General features: G+C 38.2%; 1 protein-coding gene across 2 annotated transcripts in view; it reads left to right on the top strand.

The window, feature by feature from the left end:
- Positions 1-14,773, top strand: part of KATNA1 (katanin catalytic subunit A1) — a 30,480-nt gene extending 15,707 nt beyond the window's left edge. For both annotated transcript variants that reach the window (XM_045188895.3, XM_045188896.3), the window contains 7 exons: positions 5,170-5,291; positions 6,621-6,726; positions 7,602-7,760; positions 11,906-12,032; positions 13,036-13,170; positions 13,481-13,607; positions 14,423-14,773. In XM_045188895.3, coding sequence (XP_045044830.1) covers positions 5,170-5,291; positions 6,621-6,726; positions 7,602-7,760; positions 11,906-12,032; positions 13,036-13,170; positions 13,481-13,607; positions 14,423-14,621 — 975 coding nt within the window. In that variant the 3' untranslated portion in view covers positions 14,622-14,773. The remainder of the gene's footprint in view (positions 1-5,169; positions 5,292-6,620; positions 6,727-7,601; positions 7,761-11,905; positions 12,033-13,035; positions 13,171-13,480; positions 13,608-14,422) is intronic.
- The last annotated feature ends 689 nt before the right edge of the window (positions 14,774-15,462 follow it).

The raw sequence follows: 15,462 nt of genomic DNA, 5'->3' as shown, positions 1-15,462 counted from the left end.
TTTCTTTTTGATGTTCAGTTCTTAACTCTTTGCCTATCCCTACATCCTCCAAATTTTCTATTTTTTTTCTAAAAGTTTACATTTTGCATTAAAGTCCATGATCAATTTTGAGCTAATATTTGTCTATGATGTAAGACTTAGGTCAAGGTTCTTCTTTTTTTTTAAGATTTTATTTACTTAGTTTTAGAGAGATGGGGAGGGAGGGAGAAAGAGAGGGAGAGAAACCTCAGTATGTGGTTGCATCTTGCACACCCCAAACTGGGAACCTGGCCCACAACCCAGGCATGTGCCCTGACTGGGAATCAAACCAGTAGTGACCTTTGGATTCGTGGACCAGCACTCAATCCACTGAACCATACCAGCCAGGGCTCAGGGTTCATTTTTTGCATATACATGTCCAGTTCCTTCACCATTTGTTGAAAAGGCAATTTTTTCCTCCATTGAATTGTTCTTGTCCCTTTGTCTAAAATAGTTGGACATATTTGTGTAGGTCTATTTCTGGGTTCTCTGTTATGTTTCATTGATATATGTGTCTTTTTCTACCAATACCACACAGTTTTGTTTACCATTGTTATAAAATAATTTTTAAAATTGGATAGACTAGCCTTGGCCAGTGTGGCTCAGTTGGTTAGGCATCATCCTGCAAAGCAAGGGGTCGCTGGTTTGATTCCTGGTCAGGACATATTCCTGGGTTGCAGATTTGGTCCTCAGTGGGGGCACATGCGGGTGGTGGCTGATTGATTTTTATCTCTCACATCAATGTTTCTCTCCTTCTCTTTCTCCTTCCCTTCCCCTCTCTTCAGAAATAAATAAAAATCTTTTAAAAAATTGGGTAGACTGGAGTCTGGGGATCAGCATTTTAAAATACATATTTTTTTCTTTTTCTTTTTTTGTTGACTGTATTGGGGTGACATTGGTTTATAAAATTGTATAGGTTTCAGGGGTACAATTCTATGATACATCATCTGTATATCATACTGTGTGTTTACCAGCCCAAGTCCAGTCTCCTCCCATCACCATTTATCCCCTTCATGTCACTTCTACCTCTCTCAACCCCGGTCTCCAGTCCAAACCAAATAAATCAGGATCCTTAAGAATGAGATATTTTACCAAGTTTCCCAGATGGTATTATTATACAGCTTGGAGTGAGAATCACTATATAGATTAAAGAGAGATGCAACTGGGGACAGAAATACCACTTAGGAGGGTGTTATATTAGATGATGTGAAAAATGAAGTATGCCTTAAACTGGGTTAGTGACAGTGTGCATGTTGAATATTTATTGGTATATACCAAGACACTATGGCCTTGGGGATAAAGTAGTGAATAAGTCTCAAAAATCTCTGCTGTTTTCAGTTAAATTCAGTCATCAAAAGAAAAAAACAACTTGTCCAAAGAAAGGACCTTTCCTGCTTAGGAAGGCTTTTGTATGAGCCATCAATCAACAATTCTGGTTGATAAACAAAGCCACAATACTCGAAGTGTATTGGCCTGCCCGAAGACCATACCAGAGTTTCTATTTATAATTTAGTTTTACAGGGATCTATTAGTATTTTGTCTGTGTGTTGTAATGTGTATGTATGTAACTTACAAATTATTATCTGTATATTGGGAGTACAAGCTCAAGTTTTATTAATGCCAGTCTTTCATCAAAAAAGTTTGGGGACCACTACTCTAGAGTCCTTTGTACTCCTCAAAAGAAAAATGATTTGTGTTTAACTGTATTTAAAGCCACATAACACTCATGTCTAAAACACTAGTAATACAGGAATATTACAAAACAGAGGGAGTGGATGGGGAAGTTTTTAAAATTTTAATTTAATTAATTTATTTATCCTCCATCCTAGAGAGAGGGAGGGGAAGGGAGGGAGAGAAAGAGAGAGGGAGAGAAACATCAGTGGGAGAGAGGAACATCTATCTGTTGCTTCTTGTACATCTGGGACTGAACCTGCAACCCAGGCATGTGCCTTGATCAGAAATCGAACCCCTGACCTTTCAGTTTATGGGGTGATGCTCCAACCAACCGAGACACACTGGCCACAGCGGAGATTACTTTTCTTAAGGGCCTTACTTGGAAATAATCCCAGAGGAGCTACCTATATAGGTATTAATAAAAATCAAAAAAATAGTATTAGGTGGTGTTTGCTGGTCTGGGCTACCAGTGAGAACAAGTCTGGTTTTACTGTCTCTACAATCAGATACCAACCACAGTCCTGCTGGTTGTGTTGCTCGGTGCGTAGTTCGCAGGATCCACCAGGTACAGGGTCTGAGTGGAGCAGAACAACTTTACACCTGGCGAACTTGGCCCTGGGATAATAATGGTGTTTTGGAGTGGTCAGAGCTCAGCAAGAGGGACTTTGCTAAAGATAAAAAAGCAGGGGAGGGTAGAATGATTCATCTCATCTTAGTTTTCCTTCTCAAAATTGTTTTAGCTATTCTTGTGCCTTTCTTTTTCCCTATAAATGTTAGAATCAGTTTTTTTACATCTAAAAAGAATCTTGCTGAGATTTTGATAGAAATTTCATTAAACCTCTATGCTAGTTTATGGAAAATCAGCATCTTTACTATGTCGAGTCTTATAATCCATGGACATGTTTTTTTATCTCCATTTATTTAGGTCTTTAATTCTTGCATCAGCGTTGTGTAGTTTTCGGAATACAGGTCTCACATGTTTTTGTTAGATTTTATACCTATTTTATTTTTTAAGTGATTGTAAGTGGTATTGTCTTTTTAATTTCACTGCCCACATACTTATTGCCAGTGTATAAAAATATAATTAACTGTTAAAAGTTATTTTTTAAAGTTATGGGTAAAATATATGTAACAGACAACTTACTGTTTGAATCCTGCAAGGGCGCAGTTCTGTGTGGTTGAGCACGTGCATGCTGCTGTGGGACTGTCGCCACCATCCACGCGCTTCATCGCCCCGCACTGGAACTCTGTACCTGCCACACGGTTACTCCCTGTGCAGGAGAACTCTCTCTTCTGTCCACTCACTTGCACTCCAAGTGTGCAGGGGCTTTTCCTGCGCCAGGCAATTTGTGTGACACAATTTAACTCAATTTTGACACTTACCTACCTGGAGTTAGCATTAGATTCCACAGGTTAAGGGCTCAGTCCCATAAGACTGCCCCCATGGCAGATGTCAGTTGGGAGTCTAGTTTTCACCTGTGCTTCTGACCAACTGGCATAAAGTGGAGATTATCGTGACTCTCCTTGGGCCCGATAATTTACTAGAACAGCTCACAGAACTCAGGAAAACAGTTTACAACTGGTTTATTACGAAGGGTATAGCTCAGGAACAGCCAGATGGAAGAGATGCATAGGGCAAGGTACGTGGAAGGGGCACAGAGGTTCCAGGCCCTCTCCTGATTAAGTAACTCTTTTCATTGGATTTTGTGTTTATAATGGTGCCAGCTTTTAAAATAGCCAGTTTTAAGTCTAGGGACTTATCTCCTGGTTAATCAGTCCATCTTCAACTTCATTTTGTGCATCTAAAAGGAGTCTACATTCTTCTTGACCTCTCTGCTGCTTTCTTTCACCTCCTAGTAGCAATCAGTATTTTCATTTAGAGCAAGTTATTGTATCAATGTGTACTTAAAGGGAAATTGTACTAGTTCAGCTAATTCAGTAAACTCCTATTAAAAATGTCAGCCTTTAAAATTCTATAACTTGTCTTTCCTGACCTATTATAGAATTGTTTTTCCTCTCTGCCTAGTTTAAATATGTTTTGCTTTGTCTGCAGACATTCCCTCAACACTGTATTCTGTGGGAGCAAAGACAGCGAGAACTAGAAAGTTCCTTCTATTTGTGTCTTCCTGGGCTTACAGTGTACATTTCCAGTAGCCAGAAACAGTGTCTTCTTTCTACCCTCACAGCAGCTAGCACAGAATAGATCCTTGGTAAATATCTGTGAATGAATAACAACTTCATAAATACTTAGAAGGAAAGATAGCCTCCTCTTCTTTTAAATGTTTAACAGTACCTTCCTTGTACCTTTTATGTTAGTAATTGGATACTGAATAGTCTGTAAATTGTGAGACAGATACTTATTTGGTCATTTAGTGTAAGGCTTTGAATATCATAAATATTGGTTAAGTCTAGACATTAATACTGACTTTAGACAGCACCACTGACAAATCATAAGTAATGGACAAAAAAATGTTATGGAGATGGGGTAATGATCCTAGTACAAGATCAAGTAAGTGATTATTTATACTAATGCAGAGCTTCATAAATTTTCTTGGCTCATAAAATTCATGAGTAGCTCAGTAATTTTTTCACAGCAGCTCTAGGACAAAAAGAACACCTATCTATTCATGAAGATGTTAGTTTAAAGAACTTTGTTCATGTTCTAACAACACCTATCAGGCACTACAGAGTTTCTCAGGCCCTAGAGTCAGAGTGGACATTCTACTCTTATTTCTCTTCTACTTTGATTTTTCCCACTATATCTTTTATCACAGCAACTGCCAAAAACCTAACTTCCCAAGATACAGCATTTCTGAAAGGAATATAGCAGTCTTCATGTATTGTAGAAACTGAACTACTTTGAGCTAGTAGTTCATCCAATATTCAGTATTGTTGTGCTTTCCTCAAAAATTTAAAATATGCTTCAGGTCCCTGTGAGTTTGCCATTGTGCCCTGGAATATTTTAGTATGTAGTTTGGGATCTGTGGCCCTAATGACTGTCATCAGAAAGGGTAGGAGAGGGTCTCACCTAAGGACGGAAATGTCTCTTTTGGAGGAAGGGTGGGAATAGTGGAAAGGAATGCTTCAGGAGCATTGATGTGGACTGATTAGCTAAGTAATCCATTTGTCTTTACCTTATCTTCTCTAAAGCTTTGAGATAAGTGTCACACTATCTGATGTTCACTAAGGACCACAGTTAATTTCAGCACTAAGTTTTTGATTCTCACCAGTTCATACGCATATTTCTATTTTTAATACCTTTGCCATATTTTTTATGTAAAAGTAAAAATTGAGTATGAAACTCTGATGTATATGTAAAAAGATGACTCACAGTCTTTGATTCTGTCATTATTAGTTGTTCTATTATATTAGCTTTTTAAAAAATATGACTTGAGTCCAGTCTTTGTTTCTGATTCACAGAAACAAAATATAAGTTTTGAGTCAATCAAACGCTCTTGTTTTTTTCTCCTGATATAGAACAAATCACCTGCCGCAGTTACAGAACCAGAGACAAATAAATTTGATAGTACTGGATATGATAAGGACTTAGTAGAAGCTTTGGAAAGAGATATAATTTCTCAGAATCCGAATGTTCGATGGTAAGTTATAATACTTGTGTGCTGTAGAGGCTTTTTGGAATAGAGAATGGAGCAAACATGGGCAGGCACTGAAAATCAGTGCTTGGGGGCAGAACCAGAGTACATGCAATGAGAATCTGACATACAGTGAAAACTCCCCTTCGGTTTAGGCTGCACCAATTTTTTGTCAGACTTTTTTTAAAAAAAGGTTTTTCTTTCTTTATTTTTAGAAAGAGAGGAAGTGAGGGAGAAAGAGAGGGAGAGAAACACCAATGTGTGAGAGATACATTGACCAGTTGACTCACACGCCCCCTAGCTGAGGATCTGGCCCACAACCCAGGCATGTGCCCTGACTGGGAATTGAACCAGCAAACTTTCAATCTATAGGACAATGCCCAACACATTGAGCCACACCAGCCAGGGCTGTTTGAGACTTCTTAATTTAATAAAATAAATAATAATAAAATAACTTTTATAAAAATCGATACACAGTGGGAAATTTTATCTTCTTTGTGGGACATCCTGTAATGGTGTAGTGGCAGTGATTTCTATACGTGTGTGCTGCTTATTACCTGTACATTTATCCAGTACATGCTGCTTTTGTTTCCTGTTTATTTAGAGCAATGATTCTTGGCTTCATTAGTATTATATCTAATCAAAGAAGTGTAATTTATCACAATGAGTTATAAAAGTCCCTTTTCCCATGAAGTTAAGTATTTTGTTAAAACCTTATATTATTTTTAGGTATGGTTTTGGGGATATTTTAAGTATATCTTTTGCTATTTGATATTGATACAATGTATATTTTCATATAAAATATCATGTGTACAGTAGTGGTAGTAGTGGTAATGGTAATCTTGTGGTTGGAGAAGTCTTCATAGCAATCTGTAGGATACTTTAACCTTAGCATCTACTGCTTACTAGGGTTGGGGACAAAGCAGCAGTATTGCAACCTGTCTCTGCTTTATACCCTTTTTATTCTTTATGTGTGGTGGATTTTTAATGGGCTCATCATTTTTAAATCATGGAGTTTATGGAATGAGCATCATTAAGACGAGTTGTAATTTAAAATGAGATGGCATAATAATACTTGAGTGGGCCTGTAGACCTGCGTACTCATTCGCCAAGCTGAGGATCATCACTGACACACGCTGAAAGTACTGAGTGTGCTGTTTGAGTACTGAGTGGCATGGCTTCATCACAGTGTCTTAGTTCACTAGTGCCTGGGGGCAGGGGAGACCTTAAGCACTCAGCAACGTCAAATCGTGGGTTCCCAGTGGCTCTCGAGAATGACTACATAGAGTTAAAAATATCATCTAAGAGGTGGTGATATAGTATCTTCTGTTTCAGGGATGATATTGCTGATTTGGTAGAAGCTAAAAAGTTGCTTAAGGAAGCGGTGGTGTTACCAATGTGGATGCCAGAATTCTTTAAGGGCATTAGGAGACCGTGGAAAGTAAGTTTATTGCTGTTATGGCATTGTTGAAGTGAATGGCAAGTACATTTATATAGAAAGCCAATATTTATTTGTATTAGAGGGGAGAAAGTAGTAGGGGGAGAAAGTAGTAGAGTAGGTAAAGAAACTAAAAAGTGTATGTTGTGTTAATCAGAATTTTGTTTAGACCAGAAGCTATTTAAATGTTCCCAGGATAAGAAATAAGTACACTATGATCTTGGAAAGGTGGACATACAGCAGATCTAGGATGAACTTATATTTGCAAATGTGAACAAGTTGCCTAATGGCAAACACTCCATTTTATGTCATGTTGCCAACTGGTACCCTGTTCTTTTTCTTAAGAAATGAGTCATACCTGCACCTAATGAGGGCTTTTTAAGGTCATGGGCTGATCTGAAAAAAGACTGTCAAAAAACTCTTTCTTGGATTTGGAAAATGTGCTAATGGCTACCTGCACTTTTTAATTTTAAAAGTCTTTAAATATTAAGTGATAAACAAGATACAAAATTATAGACATAAATCTTTGAGTACAACTATGTAAAAAAAACAACTAATTTATTTGAGCCAAAAGACTCAAATAAATATAATTGGGAATATATCCAGATACTAATGATACTTGTATTAGGGTATGATATTGTAATATCAGTATTATAATATTGATTGTATTTTTTTCTCATCTGAGTTTTAAATTTTTAGTGATTTAGTTAGTATACTTTTGTAATGGATAAATCTGTGATAAAGTATGCTTCTGTTTACGTTTCTATTTGTCTTAATATTATGTGTAAGGTGGTTGAAAATTGATCCTTAGTATGGAGTTCTTGTGAATTAGAACAATGGCTAATAAATCCTCACTTACGCTGCTGTATTCCTAACAGGGAGTGTTGATGGTTGGCCCACCTGGCACGGGAAAGACTCTCCTTGCTAAAGCAGTAGCCACGGAATGCAAGACAACATTCTTCAATGTCTCTTCATCAACGCTGACTTCTAAGTACAGAGGAGAGTCTGAGAAGCTTGTTCGTCTTCTGTTTGAAATGGTGAATGTTTGAGACAACTCTCATGATTCTTTACTTCTGACAGGGGCGAAAGTGAGTTGTAACTATCTCCAGTGCATGGAACGGCCATAGGCAGAATGACACTGTGCCCAGAGTGCGATTCCAGTGCCCTTGAAGTTAGAATCCATTACTCAGATCAGTAACTTGAGTTGCTCTTTGTCCCGTTTCCTCTGGAGGAAAAGCCATCTCTGTTAGCTTATGGGTGTGCTTACATTGTGAGATCTACCTTATTAATCTGCTGTAGGCATTTGAAATTATGTTTTTAAAATCAGTAGGCTTAGTTATAATACGGTGAATGCAGTATGTTAATGATGATACAGAAAGGTAAAAGTCCTAAGTAGTTGTGGAACTTAGAGCACCTCCAATCTGTGCGCTATACCAAGTACCCAAGTTTAGTGATCCAATCTTTGGCTTAGGTTCTTTGCTCCTTCCTTTTGTGTTCTTCCACTCCCACTGATCTGAGCATCAGGAACAAAAACATAATCTAACAAGTTCTGGTAGAGTACTTGGATTGAATTCAGCAGACTTTGCTAAGCTTTCCTGATTATTTCAGTCTTGCCTCATTTAAGAAATCATGTAGTCATAAGTGTTAGGACACATGCTTATTTGTAGACAGTGCCAGGGACTTGCACTCTTACTCTTCGTGGACAGAACCTTAGACCATGCTAATATACCCCGTCTTCCTTCCTAGGCTCAGAATAAAGCAAAACAAGCAAGCAAACAGCCTCACAATTTCAGGTTATTTATTTCTTATAAAGGCTTCTCCCAGTTTCAGTTCCTATTTTATTTCTCCTTTAACTTTGAAAATTCATTAGGCCGGATGCAAATTCTGACGTGTTCTATTAATGGCTTATTAGTAGTCCATACCACAGTAGACTTCTAATGAGCCTGTGAGATCATTTTGAAAATTAGTTTTTCCTTTGCTTCAGGGGAAATAAGTTACATTGTCGGTGTTTCAGAATAACCAGGCCTTTTAAAAATGAACGCTAAAAAGAGTGAACAACTAAGTGTGAGGTTGTTGAGAGTCTGGCAGCCTGGGTCAAATCTCACCACTGTCACTTGCCTAGGTGGCTAACTGGGCAGATTACCTTCCTGATCCTCCTCGAGTTATCTGTGAGAAGAGGCCAATTACCTACCTCTGTAATGCTGAGCAGGTGAAAGCAGCTAGTGCACATAATTGCTTAATACAGGGCCTGGAGTGTGAGGGCTCACAGATACTAGTTAGCTATTAGTTTTTATGAATTATTTGATGTATTTTCTAATATAGGGTTTTTTTTTTACATTTTTTAGTTTTTTACGTTTTTTAAAGTTTTTATTTCTTTATTATTAGAGAGGGGAAGGGAGGGAGAAAGAGAGGGAGAGGAACATCAATGTGTGGTTGCCTCTCGAGCGTCCCCCACCAGGGACCTGGCCTGCAACCCAGGCATGTGCCCTGACTGGGAATGAAACTGGCGATGCTTTGGTTCACAGCCTGGTGCTCAATCCACTGAGCCACACCAGCCAGGGCTTTTTATTTTTATTTTTTAAATATATAATCTTTATTATATTTTTTTCCATTACCATTTAGTCCCCTTTATACCTCCCGCCCCCCAGCAATCACCATCTAAAGTAGGGCTTTATAGTCAAGAAAACTGACCATTTTCTCCTACATGGGAAGCCTCTTACAAAGTGCTGATTTGCATTACTTTTTATAGTGAGGTTCATCAAGGCCTATCCAACAGCTCATTTTTCACTGGCCTCCCTGGTATTGCCATCGTTAAAATCAATCCCTGCTTATCTAAGTTGCTGCTTCGAGTTGTCCACTTGCGTAGTGGTTCGATCACAAACCAGTGCCTGCAGTTTGGAGCTTCTCCTGTGTGACTTTTGTTTAGCGCTCATGTTTGAAACCACCTTGATATCTGTTCATCACAGACGTTCTCAAGGAGTCAAACTGTACTGCCTTTCGTATCTTGGGTTTGACTGCTTTACAGATGACTACCTGCTTCTTCAGTGCCCACCCTCCACCGCCCAGAACCTCTCACAGTGAGCAGACCTCAAGAGGCCTGTATTTTAAATAAGGCCACTTAAATATTATTTTAAAACATCCAGGATTTTTTATATGATATGGTAACAAATACAAAAACTTGATTTAACTGTATAATTTTTGTATTGTCAAGAACTTTCAAATGTTAGAAGCCTAATCAAATGAGTTTAAACAAAAATAATATATTGGGTCAGTTAACTGGGATTTTTCAGAAGTTAACCTTTTAGATTTTTAGGCCTAGCAGGATCCTGCAATTCAGATGTTCTCAGGAATGTTTCTTGCTGATTTTTGCCCATTTACCTCTGTTACCGGCAGGTCTGCGTGTGGCTAAGATAGCCATCGAGGCTTAGCCTTGTCTTTACTGCCTTTCTGGTAATCCCAGAGAGACTAGCCCTCACCTCCCAGGTGCTCCACCAGCACTCCAGGGATTGATGTTTGGCCTGCTTTGGGTCCTGTGCCCATGCCTGGCCGAACCCATCGCTGGAGTCAGAGACTTTGAATGATCTGAGTGGCCGCTGAATCATACCCTGGGATTCCAAAAGAGTCAGTCAGCCTCTTCTTAAGTAGTGGAATAAGAATGAAACAGGGATGATTTATAAATCAAAAAGAGAGCTTCTCTTACCAGAAGGCAAAACAATTGGTGTCCACTAAGGACTCTCTACAGTACTTTCCTAGGCCATCCAAGCCAATGTGCCACATAGCCTTTGCTTTAAGTCAGGTTATTCTACACACCCTCAGAATTTGGGAAGGGTCAGTCTAGTTTTTATGTGGTGTGGTACAGATTGAAATTTAATTTTTCTCCATGTAGGTAGATGGTTTCTAGCTAGAATCTCAAACTAAATCCATATTTTGGAGGCACAGTACTTTCAACAGCTAAATGCCTCTTAAGGGTATTATCTTATAACCTCGTGGTCCAAACGAATTGATAGACCCAGTACAATTGCATGTTCAAGTTTGTAATATTCACTTGCCATTGTAGACATTTATATTTAGAAAAACCTTTAAATTGCTGTTTGTTCACTCAGGCTGTTTTGAGAAATTTTTGGCATCATTTAGGTTCTTTCTCGGGCAGGGATTCTATAAGTTTGGATATTTCATTCAAAAATGATTAACAATAAACTTCTTTAGTTACTGTAATAAATTGTTCCTTCAGACTCCTTAAGAGAAGGGTGATACTATTGAGTCTTATAGAGCTGTTTACTAGATTAATACCTGACTAGATCTGTTATTTAATGAATCAGTCTTATTAAAGGTACAAAAATAAACTTGGGAGATATTACTGAGTCAGAAACAGGAAGGAAGTACTGTGCATGCTACAGTACAGATGAACATGGAAAACACTGTGCTCAGTGAAGGAAGCCAGACACAAAGGCCGCATACTGTGTGATCCCATTTATTTGAAATGTCCAAATAGGCAAATGCATAGCATAGAGACAGAAAATGAATTAGTGATTGCCAGGGGTTGGGGGAAGGGAAGTATGAGTTATCTGTTTGGGGCAATGAAATAGTCTGGAATTTGATAGTAGTGATGGCTGCACAATATTGTGAGTATACTAAATAGTGAATTATACAATTTAACGTGGTTTAGATTGCATATTGCGTTATGTGGATTTTATATAAAAAAGAAAAACTTGGGCCATATAATCTCACTCTTCTGGTTGACTACTTAGGAGGATAAAAAAAAGTACTTGTCAAATGAAAAATGGCAATTTAATTAGAATCTCTTAAGAGGGAATCTATGTACTTTTATTTAACATTTTAACCAAATTTTTTGCTAGAAATTTAGAACACTTAACCAGTATCTGTAAATGTTTTCCCATCAGTTCATATTTTTTGTAGTACATAGGATAATCCTGTATTTTTATCACTCATCCATAAATACGTATCCAGTTATAGTATTGAATGGCAAAAAAAATTGCCATATAATATTTAAAAGTACATAAGTCTGTATTAGAAACGCTATTTTAGTTGTTCCAGTTCTACCCAGTATTGGGACAAGAGGGAGAGAAGCACAGTGTGGCAGGCTCCTCAGCTATTTTCTGGTTGATAAAACTATATTTTTAAATGAAATAAAAACTTGGTGTTTCATGGTTTCTTCCTTTAGGCTCGATTTTATTCTCCAGCCACTATCTTTATCGATGAGATTGATTCCATCTGTAGTCGCAGAGGGACTTCTGAAGAGCACGAAGCAAGCAGAAGGGTGAAAGCTGAGCTGCTGGTGCAGATGGATGGTAGGCATGTGTGTACGCATGAACCGGCCCAGCTCTGCTCCTGGCGCTCACCCACATGGCTCCCGATGACCAGAGTGGGCTGGCGAGTAGGTCCCGGAGTTGGGCAGCATTATGCTGGGTACACTGACAGTAGTGTCAGGCCAGAAATGATGGCTGTTCACAGGGCACCCTTTGGCATATATGCTGAACTCTTATTTTTGGCCATGAAATTGAAATAAATGCAGATAAATTGGCCTTCAAGAGGGATATGTATGTTTTTGAAAATTTAAAACAATTTGTATATAGTAGAGCTGACCTGGTCTTTTTTTTTTTTTTTTCTTTTTTTTTTTTTTGATATATTTATTGATTATGCTATTATAGTTGTCCCATTTCCGCCCCTTCACTCAACTCCATCCTGCCCACCCCCTCCCTCCCACATTCCCCCCCTATAGTTCATGTCCATAGGTCATACTTATAAGTTCTTTGGCTTCTACATTTCCTACACTATTCTTACCCTACCCCTGTCTATTTTCTACCTATCATTTATGCTATTTATTCTCTGTACCCTGACCTGGTCTTTTGATTAAATCTATTCAAGTCATAATTTTTGCACACTACAACTCCTCATTTTTCTTAGACCAATGTTCACATATATACCAGTTAGTTTTAAAAGTCTTTTTTTTTTTTTTAAAGATTTTATTTATTTATTTCTAGAGAGGGGGGAGGGTGGGGGAGAAACAGCAATATGTGGTTGCCTCTTGCATGCCTCCTACTGGGGACCTGACCCCCAACCCAGGCATATGCCCTGACTGGGAATCAAACTGGTGCCCCTTTGATTCACGGATTGGTGTTCAATCCACTGAGCCACACCAGCCAGGGCAGTTTTAGAACTCTTAATTAAGAAGGCTTGATGATTTTGCTACCTTGTAATGTTGTGCTAAATATTATTTGATGATCTTTAAGTAGTTGAGCTTTATTTTGTATATCTTAATATCTTTTTATTCTTTCCTTACCCTTCTTTTAGGTGTTGGAGGTGCTTCTGAAAATGATGACCCTTCCAAAATGGTTATGGTTCTGGCAGCCACTAATTTTCCCTGGGATATTGATGAAGCTTTAAGACGACGTCTTGAAAAAAGAATCTATATTCCATTACCATCAGGTATCTTCATGTGAATCTTGTCGGAAAGCTCATGTTAACCCTTAAGTAGTTTTGCTTAGAAACTTTAAAATTTGGTATAAACTTTCAAGAGACAAATGTAGGATGTTTTTCCTTATATTACTGGCTTGGCTGTATCTAGAGCCTCAAAGCCTTGATAATAGGAATTTAAAATTCAGTGAAGAATGGCTCTTAATTTTTAAGCAAATGAGCACTAAGAACTGGAGACCTCTCACACAAAGTAGACTTGGAAAAAAACACCACCTTGTGTTTATGTTGAAGACTTACGTTGTTTAATTTATTTCTACATTAGCAAAAGGCAGGGAGGAGCTATTACGAATAAGTCTCCGTGAGCTGGAATTGGCTGATGATGTTGACCTTGCAAATATAGCAGAAAACATGGAAGGTTATTCAGGTGCGGACATTACCAACGTGTGCAGGTATGAATTATTTTGGAAGCAAGGGTGGGTCTAAACTTAGAGCATGAGGTTTTTAATGTCAAATTAAGATAGGTAAAGAATGAAGACCCATATTATAGTCTACAAAGACACAAGTTCTGGTGTTTAGTGTTAGCAGGTGCTGGTAAGATACTGGTGTGTCTTACATGTCAGTGGAGAGTCTGTTCACCTGAAAACAAGTTCAAGAAGCCAATGTTAGAATAATGGGTGTACAACAGGAAATCAATAACTGTTCTGGATTAGAACAATTAATGGTGCATAGGTTCAATACACCATTATGTAGGAAGTATCATTGTGAAATTGATTTGGCATACCCAAGTAGAGTACAATCTCATTCAGTGAAAATGTCCTAAATGTGATAGGAATAGCAGTAAAAAGAAAAAAAGACTGTGTCTATTCCAGCTGATTCATAAATTTTGTCCTAATCTAAGTATTAGCTGAGATGCCTTAGCAAGGTGCTTAACTGCATTAGCTTCCTCATCTCAAAGGCAAGCGTATCGTGCAGGGCTAGTGTGGGAATTAGTGATGATGTGGGCATGTACATAAAGCAGCCGTATGTTGCCATCTCCTTGCTTAAATGGTGGCTGTTAAATAGGCTGAAACTTGGTGAAGGGACAGAGCTACTTGAATCTCAAGATTCTCCTTCTAAAAAATAAAAAGGTACTAAATACAGAGGGGGAAAGGAGGAACCACCTAAATGGATGTTAGCTTTTCCTACACTTGCAGGAAATAATTTTCTAGCTAAGAGGTTTTCATTCAAAGTATCACTTTGTGGTGTTTTTTAATTTAAAACCTAGGGATGCATCTTTGATGGCAATGAGAAGGCGTATTGAAGGTTTGACCCCAGAAGAAATCCGAAATCTTTCAAGAGAAGAAATGCACATGCCTACTACTATGGAGGATTTTGAAATGGCTCTAAAAAAGGTTTCTAAGTCAGTGTCTGCTGCAGACATTGAAAGATACGAAAAGTGGATATTAGAGTTTGGATCATGCTAATTCTCATATGTAAACTGAGAAGCCTGCCTTAAGTATTTGAATAATAATTAAATGTAGCATTTCATTGCACTGAATGCTATATTTTTTTAAACTTTCATAATGATAAGATTAAAAAAGAGTGATTGTCATTAAAGGTATTTTTTAAAGCTGCAGGCAATTCAATTTGTTTTACTTCAGCATTACCTGATTTCTATTCACTTACCACAGATGTTGCAACACAAACACTGTTAGTTTGGAAAACAGTCTTTATGTTTATATGAACTTGTATAGTTATAGCATCTTCCACTGTCTGTGGCTGCTTATCCTTCTAGGGAGTAAGACTAGGTGCCAGTGGAAACCTGAAAACTCCTGAATGTTTTTATACAAGTAGCAAATTGAAACCTGAATCACGCAGTGTGCCTTCCTACCTGCCTAGTGTTATGGTAGCTTCCCTCCATTCCCTAGGAGAGCTTCAAAGACCCTTCATTTTACTGTGCATTTTAAAAAGGAAAAAAATACGTATCTGTATACAACCTTGCCCAACTTTTTTCTGCCTACAGGAGAGAGGCTGCACTATAGGCAAGTGGATATCTCTAAGCCTGTGCTGCTCACTGTGCTCTAATGAAACTCATTCCCTCATGGATACTAGGCATCGTTAACAGCTGCTGGTGTAAGTAAAAGTTAATAAATGCTCCCAAAGTCTCACTGGTATGGAGAGAAAGGCAGGGTAGGAGAGTGCTGACTGCAAAGCCCGTACAGTCCAATCAGCCATGCAACCTCCTACACTACTCTCCTCACCAGAATCTGCAAGCTTATGCTTGATGAAAAAGACCCTGTCAACATTTGGAGTTAGACCTGGTGA

This window comes from Desmodus rotundus, chromosome 11, assembly GCF_022682495.2.
Source record: "Desmodus rotundus isolate HL8 chromosome 11, HLdesRot8A.1, whole genome shotgun sequence".
Classification (NCBI taxonomy): domain Eukaryota; kingdom Metazoa; phylum Chordata; class Mammalia; order Chiroptera; family Phyllostomidae; genus Desmodus; species Desmodus rotundus.
The sequence above is the reverse complement of the archived record's forward strand: the minus strand, read 5'-3'. Positions and strand labels throughout refer to the sequence as shown.